The following is a 12636-nucleotide window of genomic DNA, read 5'->3' as shown; positions in this document are numbered from 1 at the left end:
GCAGCTACTGCTCGTTCTACCGCAGGAGCAGTGCGTGTGATGCCCTCATTGGAAACGTTTCTGCATCTGGTACAGCCTTTGTCAAAAGTTTAGAGCCCAGGGGGTTTGCTTCTAAGCACTATTGTGGCGCTCCTGTAGCACTAATGGAAGTCCTACGAATCGGAGGGAGTACGACCAAAATAATGGCTGTGGCTTAGCTTGGTTAAGCCCGGTAACTGCGAAAGCAATATCCGTAGATACGCCATGGTTCAGCTGGTAGTGTAGCTGGTGGTGGTACTTGTGGTTAGACTTGTGGTGATGCATCGGTTATACAATCCAATCCAATAAGCTAATTTGGTAGCTACCGGCCTCGCTACGCGACGGGCTGAAAGTGCAACTAGTATTGCTTTCGCAATAAAATCTTCTTTCCTTCAGGAGATTTGTGACGCTGAGGACGCATTACGAGCAAAGCAATGTGGCCCAAAAGCAGACCCCCTGGGCTCTAAACTTTTGACAAAGGCTGTATGTCAGCGCAACAATTGCGCTTATACTTTCTTTTGGGAAAAGGGACTGTCACACGATTACAAAACAAATTCCACAATGGGCGGAAGGAGAACCTCTGGCCACCAGGTAAAGTTCTGAGCAGAGGCCTTGTCTTAGCCCAAACGAAAAAAAAAAGTCCTCTTGTCTAAACCATGGCTAATGTGTAAGGCTACTATATACTTCTCTACCCTTGCCTGCGTCCGTTATCTCTTGTCAAGTGTCCCATCTTCCTACTCGCTCTCTATAGTCTTCCGCCATTAGTTGCGGCCCCCATCGAAAGTTTTGAGACGAGGACTTGTCTTAGCACAGACGAAAAAAAAGTCCTCTTGTCTAAACCTTAGCTAATGGTGTAAGGCTACTTTTTTCTCTACCCTTGCCTGCGTCCGTTATCTCTTGTCAAAAGTCCCATCTTCGTACTCGTTCTCTATAGTCTTCTGCCATTAATGGACACGCTTCATTGCAGAGAAGCCAACATATCAATTAACAACAATTAACACCCATAACAATCGATTACGGCGTCTCACCAGGTCCGCTCCGTCCGCGTCCTTGATGGTGGTCCAGCGATGCGCGTTGTTGCTGTGCTGCACCAGGTACGAGGTGACCCACTGTGCAGCCTCCTCTCGGCCCTGGGTGACCACCGCGGTCAGGTCGCGCGGCTCTCCGAAGTCCACCTGCGGTGGCCATCAAGTGGGTCGAGGACAATTCGGCCAGCAGCGGCGACACGTTTTGTCCAGCTCCCTACACGTGTACGCAGTTCGCGCGCATTTTGATGAGCCCACCGAGGCTGAGAAAAGGCGCGTAAGGTCAACCGGGACCATAAGCCAAATGCTAGGAGCCTCGGTGCCTTTTTTCTGGAGGTCCTGAGAAGGAGTAGGGCCTTCAAAGTCGGCAGGCCGCTTCTCTCGGCATCGCTAGTGTTGTGGAAGCTACAGGATCAGTCCTGGAGTCAGTAACCAGCTTTGTCTTGTTGTCTATGGGTGCGTTCCAATTCTCTAGACGTCCGACAAGACATCTAGTGTGACGTCTAGGAAGCCGTCTGCATGTCTACATATTGGAACGTGTCTACTTCCCGCGGCGCCTTGCGGCATGCAAACTGAACTAAAATTTACGAATAGTTTTGCTCCTATCTTCTTAAAAATTGTTAATAAAACAAGTTAAAAACGCGCTGTTAGTAGTTTGCTTGTTTTTTTCTGCTGCAATAATGGTGCGTTCAAAGCTACCGCTTCAGCAGACGATCTCACCCGCACGATTTCCTCCCGCGCGATTCACACATATAATCGTAGGTCCACAAGGACTGCTTTATTGGCCGCCAGTTCTTATAAAAATCAACTTAACAGAATTACTGACACTTGAAAGATGGTGCGTCCAGTGCCCGCCAAGAGCACGGCTCACTCAGCTCTGACTGCATCAACTGCTCCGCCATCTTTAAACAAGAAGTTAGCCTGCATCGATGTGGACTTCGGCGAAGCAGTCTTCTTGGACGGCTTCGTGAAAAATAGAACGCGTCTCAAAATGGCGGCTGTCCGGCAAGACGTCTAAGTAGACGTCTACTCGGGAGTATTGGAACGCACCATATGTCTGTTTACGTTACCAGGGATTTGCTAAGGTTGCTGCGCTGGCCTCACGTATATGAAAAGCAGCCATTGATGCTACGTTAAAACATTAAGTTGGGCTAGTTGGTAACGGCTTGAAGGAATCATATTCTTAGCGGCAAGAAACAGACACAACACCAAGACACACACACACACAGGACACCCGCTAGACTTCAACTATCTTTACTGGACACTTGTACGACATAAATATGTATCACTGAGCACACGCAGGTGCCTCGTCATCGGCATCAGGTCTAACTACGCCCTCCCCTCTCCTGCAAGGCATACGGCTGCGCAGCTAAACAATCTCTTTTTCTGCCAACGCCAGGGAGGGAGTGCTTACACACATGTCGCCCGCCTCTTTAATACGAAAGGTTTCGATAATTTCTCTTTCTTTTTTCTCGGCTCCCATGCATCACAGACATAGCGTCATATACAGGGATACAGCCTTTACAACTTCTGCAATGCTTCGCCAATTCAGCTCCACCGGCCTGTGATGAAACATCCCTTCTGTGCTCTCTTATCCTATCGTTGACACACCTTCCGGTCTGGCCTATATATACCTGGCCACGGGCAAGGTATGTGTGACAGGTGTGTGTCTGTCTTGGTGTTGTGTCTGTTTCTTACCGCATTGATGCTAGCTCATTTTCAGCGCCGCTCCGAGGGCCGGAAACAATGAGAGCCGCTGGAAAGAGCCCTAGAAGGAACAGGCTCCAGGAGCACCTTACAGCGACGGGCTACGCACCTGCAGGTACTGATGCTTGTCGGCGACACCGGCGACCCATCCGCGTGCTCCGAGCCTTCCTTCGTTGGCCTCGTGCTGCTCGTCCCTCTCGGAGGAAGCGTGCAGGGCTTGGTCGTCCAGGAGGCCGCTCTCCAAGCCCATCGGCTCCCGGCAGACTGCGGCAGCAGCGACGGCGAGATCACGCGCCGAATGTGCAAGTGCTTCTCTTGCATTCATTTTACTTAGTCGCGAATTAATCCCACTTTTTGGTGCATATGACCAGCAATGAATTCATTCCCGTACGATCAGTGTTCGTGAAGCGGTGGTCCCGGGTTCGAACCCCGGACCCGGACGAATTTTTCTTTGACTACGAAGTTTCTGAGAAAGCTGTATAGCTTTCCTTTGTAGCCGTATGGCTGCGCTCGGGTGGATGTCAACGAGTATTTACTCCCTTATTAGTACGTATTTGGAAAACAAAAAAATTCGCTGTGGCTTAGCTTGGTTAAGCCCGGTAATTGAGAAAGCAATATCCGTACCTACGCCATGGTACAGCTGGTAATGTAGCTGGTGGTGGTGTTTCTGGTTAGACTTGTGGTGATGCATCGGTTATACAATCCAATCCAAACCAATCGAATCAAATCCCATCCCATCCCATCCAATTCAATCCAATCCATTCCATTACAATCTATTCCAATTCAATCCACTCCAATCCAATCTAATGTAATCTATTCTAATGTAATCTAAGCTAATCTAATCCAATCCAATCTAATCTAATGCAATCAAGGTCAAATGAAGGTCAATGGTGGTCACCGCCGCGGCACGGCAAAGGCGTGAAAGTGCAAGTAGTATTGCTTTCGCAATAAAATTCGAGCATGTTTTCCCTCCTTCCAGACCAGGCAATTACGCTTCTCCATCTGCAGCACACCCGCGTCCAGTGCCCTATACGGCCAGTGAGCGCCAACGCTCGGGGCTGCCCTGCGCCGCTAGGGAGCGGACGCCGCACGTGAACACTGTGCCGTGTAGCTGTCCTCCAGAAAGAGTTCTTCATTTACAGGAAGGAAGACTCTGGTTGTATTCCAGGCATTGGTGAAAAAAGTACTGCAGAATAAGAAATATCTGCTTCGCGATAAATTTTAGAGTCGTCGTTATGATATAAACAGCAATTGATTGCGTTCAAAACGGGACTGCGCGGCACAAGTACAACCTTTTAAGACTTCCCAATTTAGCAATACGGCTGTGTCCCTTCAGTTCCAGGACGGCGTGCACATTTTATGTTCTGTACAGCAAACATGATCACTGACGTCTGCGTTCTCTTTTTTTTTTATTGCTATCGTTTGCGTCGGAGTTTATTAGAATTTTAACCACCTTGTAGAGGCTAACCCGGTACACTTACGATTGGTGGGGGCTAATAAGCGAAAAGTAAACTTCCGTACCGGGACATTAAGTGAAGTTTCAATAGAATGCTTGGACATGAATCAGGAACTGGGAATAGGAAAGCCCTCAACGCCACACCATCCACCGCAGTATTCGCTCTTTGGGTTGGCCCTGTAATTGAGCAAGGGGCCTTCCGGAAAGCAATTAGCGGCTCTCGGTCCAGCGTCTGTAATTTATAGCGCGTCGTTCCTCCACGAAATTCCCGCTGGCCTAGTTCACAGGAGCGCACTATAGGGGCCTGCTAGATACGCACGTTCCTCAAAGTTTTGCTTCTCTCGATAAATGTATTATGTCAAATTGAGAATAAGCAGCTAATGGCCGAAATGTATAGCTAATGAAAAAATGGCTGAAGTTTGGGAAACTTCCACAGAGCAACGAAGTACGAATCGTTTAAAAGGAACAGCCGCTTTCTTAGGCGCATGTTTTTTTTTCTTTAGAATTTACACAACATAGCAGCGCCATTGCATAACAGTAGTGTGTGCGTATCCTTTGCAAAAAAAAAATGGCGCAAATGCTATTCGTAATGCTTTAATTGATCAGTTAGTTCATCGCAGTCCGTCAATGCGATACGAAGGAATTGAAGAAAGAATCTTTACATCCGCATTATGCTACCTAACTCACCCAATTCACAAGCCAATATCAAAATTTTGTGAGCGGCGATAATGCTCCAGTTTTGGTTACGCTGCCAACCAGCAACAAATGCATTTAGTCAATTTTGTGTATCTATTTCGAGTTCTTCCTCAAACGAACCCGAAGGCAAAAACACAAAAAACATTTTGCCCGAAATAATTCCCAGAAAATGAGATAAGAAATAGTTGGACGCTGGCTGGAAGTCGCTCAATCGCGATCCCTTTTTTTCTTAAAGAGTGACGCCCAATGTTTTGGCTGTAAAGCGCTAGCTTCTACGAACACAATGCTTTGTACATAAGCTCCAGGTAGTAATGAGTAGAAGGCGTGCCATCGGTGTGGCGCATTCGCGACACTAGTGGTAAGTAAACGCTTCTTTAAGCAGCACAACTTTTTTTTCCCTGTCAAAGTAATTTAAACCGCAGCATTGATACGCAGATGTGTACTTACTGGCATGTGACTCTGGTGTTCCAATAGGCTTAACCGTGAATGTCTCTGGAAAATGAAGAGCGTAAAGTTATTTCACAAACGGTAAATGACAAATGAGAAATTCTTTACACGGTATCGCTGTAGCTGTCATGATAAATCAGCGAGGAATCTAGAAATGATGATGTAGGGCAGCGAAAAAATAAAATGAAATGAAAACCTGAAAGTACTGGCCTCGGACGCCGACACACATTGATCGACGCGCTCTCATTCCGCTTCGTTTGGAGTGCACTGTTGCCTAATTGTAGCTAATACTGCACAAGTGTCATAACAAGTTTGTCTGTTCATTTTTCAATCTATTTCTTTGATAACTACAACTACAATGCGCAACAGCATTCACGTTACAGTGAACTGCTAGTGTTCTTTAAACCCGCAGCCATCATTTGTCACGACGTGTAATGAGTATAGTTCAGGCGCGCAATATTCGTTTCTCACCGCTAGACGCAATTTCAGCTTAAATGTCCTGTACAAATTGCTCGAGGAAAAGCATCCACATAATAATTACTTGAAATGTACGTAGGAACGCAAATTCGCAGATTTCGCTCGGTCGCTCTTCTGTAGGCTGCGCAACTACAGCCGGCTGCTGCTGTAATTATCTTCTTTCCTAGCGACAGTTCTTTGGTGCGTAAAACATTCAAACTTTCCCGACGTAATTCAACCTTCCGACATGCGGATCTTCGCTTTTCGCCAGAAGTCCCTTCCCGGCTGAGCCCCCCCGCCCCCTCCCCCCATTAAAAATATCTCGCCGTTTGCCAGAAATAAATTTTCCGAATTCTCTTCCTTTCTTTGAATAGTACGACTGGAGTACGGCTTTGTGCAGCTTGTGCCTCTTTTTCCAGCTTTTTATTCTTTCTGAGCAGGTACCTTTTTACATTTCGAGTTCACTTTGCGTGCATCAACCTGTGCCTGCTTTTGTAATAACACTCATTGAGTCTTGAGCAATATCGTAAATGGACAAAGAATAAAAGTTACCGGTGCAACACTGGCGTATGTGCGAACTAGTTGCACACTGAGCGTAAATCCCGTGAGTGTGAGGGAGAAGAGCAGACGGGGAGAGAGAGAGAGAGAGTAACTTGCCAATGGCACAGGCGAGGAGGTCGAACTTGAGCGCCGCCATGTTCTCCCAGCTGACCGGATGGATGCGCACGTAACGGGCCTCGAACGGCTCCTCGAAGTACTGCCGGTGCGGAGACGAGGCGTCGTGGTTGGCCCCCAGAATCTGGAGCATCGTAAGGAGACTTAGTAAACGAGTTAATAAGTAGTGAGTGAGTGCGTATGAGTGACTGAACCAGTGGACGAGCAGTGGCTGAGTGGACGAGTGAGTTAAAAGTGCAGTGAGTACAAACAAAAGTTGCCCTGTATCGATAGGGTACCGCGTTCTAATCGCAGAGAGACCATTCTATAATAAGTTATTGTAATAGAGCTATTAAAAGCCAGAAAAAGAACCGAAATCACAAATACAGGTGTCGCCATCACCGGCTCATTCCGCAAGTAAAATGCATTCCTCAACACCGGTTTTCAACCGCGGATCGCCGAGGCTACGCAACGCTACCATTCACTTCGAAACGATGGCAATCGCATCTTTTCGTCAAAGATGCCACGAGTTTGAGTCGACATGCGGGAAGATTTTAAACGCAATTTTCTCGGTGACAAATTCCTTTCTTTGTAGCCGGACAAGCATAAACGAAGCTGCAGAATAGACGGAGAACAACTTTTTACTGAGATAAGTAACTGGATGAAGCAAGATGGCGAGTTGGGTGATTTGTAAGTTATTCATCTTCCGTCCCGTTTTTTTTTTTTTTTTTTTTTGTGGTCGTCTGGTTTGCGCTTCCTTTTAGAAGAAAGTCTGTGAGCTAGCGAAAGCGTTAGTGAGTGAGTGAATATGTGTGAGCCTGCGAGTTTGATGACTGATCGTTTTGCAAATGAATCAGGGTGGGAGAGTTCGATGGATATTTATTTAGTACATAAGTAAGTTGTGCGATGAATGATTAAACATAATGATGATGTTGACGATTATTTTTATGGCTGATGGCATGTGCGGCCAAAAAGCGCCATGACACAAGACATGTTCATTTGATAGAGGTCGGGTAAAAGGCCCGTTTCCAAAGCATTTCACCCCAATGTAGCCGAGCTGCTGGCCAGGGGAAAGCTTGTAACCATTGTATGACCGGTGGGTACCCGGCGTCAATGGGGATCGAACACCGCACCTCCCCCATGCGAGGCGGATGCTCAAAGCACTAGGCCACCGCGTAAATTAAATATGTTGATGAATGCAGGAATGGCTGTATCATTAATAATGAGCAAGCTAGCCTGATGTGAAGAGTACATCTCGTAGTGACCGAACGGTACCCTACCACGCGGTCACTACACTACCGCGATGATAGAGTATTCTATCTTTTGGCTCAGGAGGCAATAGCAAAACGCCCGGATGGGGTCTGACTTGGCTATGCCCTCCTAACAGCTGAGGCAGCGCAAGTGTACATATGATTATACATCATACGTAGACCCAAGTATAACACATCAGTACAAATACAGGAAGATACACACCGTCTTAGGTTACACTCTAATCTCTCTGTAGAAAGAAAAGGAAAATAACTAATTTCAACTGTAATAATACAAAAACAATCTCTGACCTACTGCATTAAGTTTATCAGTAAACAAAAATGTTTCACCAAACAAAAATTGATAATGTGAAATGCAATCCAGTTTACATAAGTAATGAAATATGACCTATAGTGCACGATGGTAGTACAACATAATAGAAATTGTTGCGTTAATACAAAATACATAATACAAAATGTTGTGTCTACGTAGAAAACTGGTTATCTTATTGTTAATGATGGCAATGATGTTAATAAGCGGTTACTCTCTCTCTCTCAAACGAATCAATAATAAAGACTAACACTGACGTGAGTTCAGCTGTAAACTCAAGAAAAATTACCAACTCTAATTAGGATTTGTGGGGTTTAACGTCCCAAAGCGACTAGGCTATGAGAGACGCCGTAGTGAAGGGCTCCGGAAATTTCGACCACCTGGGGTTCTTTAACGTGCACTGACATCGCACAGTACACGGGCCTCTAGAATTCCTCCTCCAAAGATATTCTAGCCGCCGCGGCCGGGATCGAACCCGCGTCTTTTGGGTCAGCAGCCGAGCACCATAGCCACTGAGCCACCGCGGCGGCCAACTCTAATTACTTTCGCTGTATAACTGCACTTCACTTGTGGGATTTCTTCTGATACGAGTGGAATAGCCTAGCTTCAACCCGGAATGATTAATCGACCCGTTGTCGTCCTGCTACTTGCCAGCCATCTGGGTTAGGTAGTTAGCAGAGCAATTGCCTGCTGTGGCGGTGGCCTGGAGCTTGTGCCAAGGAGTGAAAGTAAGTTTAGTGAAAGTGCGAAGAAATGAGGAAGCTATATGATTTTCGCTTATATTTTCATGGCAGCTCTGATGTGAATGTTCACTGTACACTTTCTTTTACATTAGGCATGACGCATGACTGAATGTTTGTTTAATAGTAAGCGAACAGCCTACCGAGGAGGTGAGAGGTACGCCTTATGCGAAATTCACCATTTCATTATACTTTCGTAATAAACAGCCATGTAACTCTGAAAACTCGCAAAACTATGGTGAGCTCTGGGGGAAGTTCGAGCGAAAGCAACCAGAATGTTTGTACAGGTGCAAAAGACAGATTTTCTATCCAGAAAACTGCATTTTAAAGTTTTTCCACCATTTGACCCAAATTTGTGACGACGAGACCAGAAAGGACTCCGTGATCATCGCTTTCAACTGAATGACAGAACTGATAGAAATGAATGACAGAAAAGACATAACCGTGTCAAAAATATAACGCAATTTTTTGTCCCTCTGTCGTAACGCAGGTTTTTCTGTGGTTCGTGGAATTTTGCTTAATTACTCTAGCTTTCTGTACTACTTTTTTAGTCTGTAGTTGTGTAGAACTTTTTTATAGTAACTACATTTTAATTCCCTTCTTTTTTGCGTTTTTTTTTTCATCTTCGTAGCGTTCCTTACGTTACTACAGGATAGTAGTAAACCTCTACGAAACACTGGAATTTGATAGCAATTCTGTCGGGTCTTTCGCGCAATATACTCCTGTATGCATGTATATCCTTATAAAATTTTAGGCTTGTTTGTTTTATAACTTTCCGGAAGTCCCTTGAAGTGGCCTAGCATTTTCCTGAAAAGCGTCTACTCGTAAATTTAAGGAGGCGGCGTACTTCACAAACCGAACATGAGCTTTGTAAGAGCCTGGCCAGAGCGCTGTAATGTTAGCATTAAAAAGAATTCGAGCTAGGAGAAATGTACTACAGTCCTGGGAGCAGCAGTTTACGGTGCACGCCCTGGCGACAAAAGGAATATCGTCGAGAGGGACTGTCGGGCATCATCGCCCCGGATCAGTACTAATAATGCATGCGTGCATGTGTGCGCGCCTCGGAGGAGACTAACCAATCTGCAAAAGACAAAGGTAGGTGGACAGTGCTTTTGAAGCGAAAAGCTTCACTACGCTAGTCAACACCGCGCTTCTCGTGAGCCGACGTATGTCGGAGCAGGCTACTGCGCATGTGCGCCGCCACTTCTCCTCCTCGCCACCGTTTGACCTTTCGCCGCAGCCGCGCGCAGTGCGCATTGAAAGGAGGGGTATATAAGGCGCGCTTGCCCATAGAACAGGCTAACGCTGCCGTGCGCTATGCGTCATCGTTTTACGTTCGACGCAAGCGCGTGTTTATCGCGGATCACCGCAGCTTTTCGCTTCGAGATATCCAAGCTTAACCTGAGCTAAGCTCCAGCCAGTTTTGTGTGTGTGTGTGTGTGTGTGATTAACTATCTCGCGTTGACTGCATCGAGTAGTCGGAGAATATTTGGTTTGGTTTGGTTTGCTGGGGTTTAACGTCCCAAAGCGACTGAGGCTATGAGAGACGCCGTATAGTGGAGGGCTCCGGAAATTTCGACCACCTGGGGTTCTTTAACGTGCACTGACATCGCACAGCACACGGGCCTCTAGAATTTCGCCTTCAAGAAATTCAGCCGCCACGGCCGGGATCGAACCCGCGTCTTTCGGGTCAGCAGCCGAGCGCCGTAACCACTGAGCCACCGCGGCGGGGGGAGAATATTTGGCATCTACAAATGTATGTGACCGCCCTCCTGCACTCCCGTTTTTCTCCCGCTTCCTTTTTCTTAGTTTTAGGGCTCGCGTGCGACCGCACACGGCATCGATCGCCGTGCAGAAATGGGATCCCTTTCATTCTGGAAGTGCGCACTTCAAAGGCCCTGCTGCTTCCTCTTTTACCGCATCAACCCGCCAACTGCGTCAGTTGATCTTGTTCTGTTTTTCAGCTCCAAAAACGATAGTGCCCGTTTGTAGCGTCTTGTATCATCGGCGACAACCGGACCGAACCACGAAATGCTCTGGCTCTCTCATCCTTTGAGAGGAACCGGGCCCTCTCTGTCCGCCCCGATAAATCTGTGCAGCGTAAGAGATGGTAGAACTTACGCAGTTCATTTTCTCAAATACACATTTTTCGGTTTGGACGTATCGCGAATGGTCAGCAGCCCTCCAACTAGCCAATCACGTTAAATGGAAAGACGGTAGCCAAGCAACCGTGAACCAATCTGTGCAGAAACTCTCACTTGAAAATGACGCTCTGTTAGTTCAGCTGCCGATGTCCAGACCCCATAGCTGCACCTTCCATAGCAGACTACTGTTGTGTTTCCCCTTTCTTTGCCCCATAGTGTAGCGAAGACTCAAACATCCCACTCATCTCGAGTGGCGTGTCCGTTTTTCTCTGCTTCCGGGCGGGACCCAGTGTCCACTCTGCGACGGTCCAGTTTCGTTCGAAACGAAACAGACGTGCTCGCGCAGAGCGCGCCGGCGTTGTATAACCGCCTTTTTTTTTTATTCTTCGGGCGCCAGTTCTTTGTCTCGGAGAAAGGCCTCTGACGAGCTTTGTTCGAGTGCTGAAACGAAGCTGAGTTCTTTCTTTGGTCCCTAGGCCATCACTTGCTTGCTCGATTTAGGCCCTATCGTAAACGAACGCGGTGAAACTGAGGTGGGTATGAGAACTGCGCCGCCTCTTTGGACAGCAGAAAGCTCAAACTTGTGTTACCGATCTGGTGGCTATTAGTCGGTAGAGAATTTTTTAGGCATATCTCTGCCTTCATTCGAGAGAAAAGCGCATCAAGCGGTTTTATGAATTCAGAAGCATAGTTCCCCGTGGTCAGCGTACTGTGCCTTGAATACAGTATCGATGACTGCACTCAAGGCAGTAAGTAGTGACAGGCACCTTAGCTCAGCCATGTGGCTATGAAAAGATGCTGCACGCTCTTGTCACGGTGTTTGTTGCAGAAGATAATTCTTGCAGGTCCGGCGCCAGAACTCGAAAATACTGTCAGCCTGGTGCAGCCCCTGTACACACTACATAAATAACATCACCGGAATAGCTGAATGTGGTGCGGTAAGTATGTCACCAGTGTGAACGCACTCCGGTGCAAATATGCCTTCTCTGCTAAAGGGGTACAGATGGAGTGGGGCCCTCCTAAGTGATGAGGGGTAAAGGGGGGCAACGCGATCCGATATTACTTCTTAGAACGGAGGTCAGATTAATAAGCGCGTCCAATATGACATTATTTTTTGTTGCCGACCTAAGTCGCACTGTTAGTCTAAATTAGGGAGAATTCTGTCCTCCTTTGGAAGCCATGAATGTTATGTTAGCTCTCTCTATGATTTGTGAATATTGTTGAGTTGTAGGATGTAGTTGTAGAATCTCGAGTTGCAGGATGAATTATCATGAGTCCCGTGTAATGAGAAAGCCTCGAAGGTAAAATAAATGAAAGGAAATAATAGGTAAATTCTGAATAGAGCAAATTAAACCGGTATTTACAGAGCAGCCACATCTACTTCACATGCGTTCGTCATCTTTTCAGAGTTTTGACGTTATTTTCTGATACAGTGGCTTTACAAAAACACATTTTGCAGAAGAAATTCAGCAGCATTAAACAAGGTCTCTTATGAACACGAGCTTTTAGATGGGCTGAAATAACATATCAGTGTTAAATAGCAGCTTTACTGGGCAAAGAAAAGAAAAAAAATCGGAACATTGCGACATAGATACCGAACTCATTGCAGCGAGTCAACGTGTACACGTCGTGGACGCACACAGTGGTTTTGTGGCAGTCAACATAGGCCGCGTGGTCCGAACAAACTAGATCTCTATCAGGAATCGATATATGAA

General features: G+C 46.6%; 1 protein-coding gene across 4 annotated transcripts in view; it reads right to left on the bottom strand.

Moving 5' to 3' along the window:
• Positions 1-12636, bottom strand: part of LOC149334847 (uncharacterized) — a 221262-nt gene that overhangs the window by 93162 nt on the left and 115464 nt on the right. For all 4 annotated transcript variants that reach the window (XM_089551475.1, XM_089551474.1, XM_089551476.1 and 1 more), the window contains 4 exons: positions 6463-6604; positions 5350-5394; positions 2860-3014; positions 1047-1193 (listed from right to left, as the gene is read on the bottom strand). In XM_089551475.1, the coding sequence (XP_089407601.1) occupies positions 1047-1193; positions 2860-3014; positions 5350-5394; positions 6463-6604 (489 nt within the window). The remainder of the gene's footprint in view (positions 1-1046; positions 1194-2859; positions 3015-5349; positions 5395-6462; positions 6605-12636) is intronic.

The sequence above is a fragment of the Amblyomma mixtum genome, chromosome 7 (genome assembly GCF_055824585.1).
Source record: "Amblyomma mixtum isolate Tamu chromosome 7, ASM5582458v1, whole genome shotgun sequence".
In the NCBI taxonomy this organism is placed as follows: Eukaryota; Metazoa; Arthropoda; class Arachnida; order Ixodida; family Ixodidae; genus Amblyomma; species Amblyomma mixtum.
The sequence above is the reverse complement of the archived record's forward strand: the minus strand, read 5'-3'. Positions and strand labels throughout refer to the sequence as shown.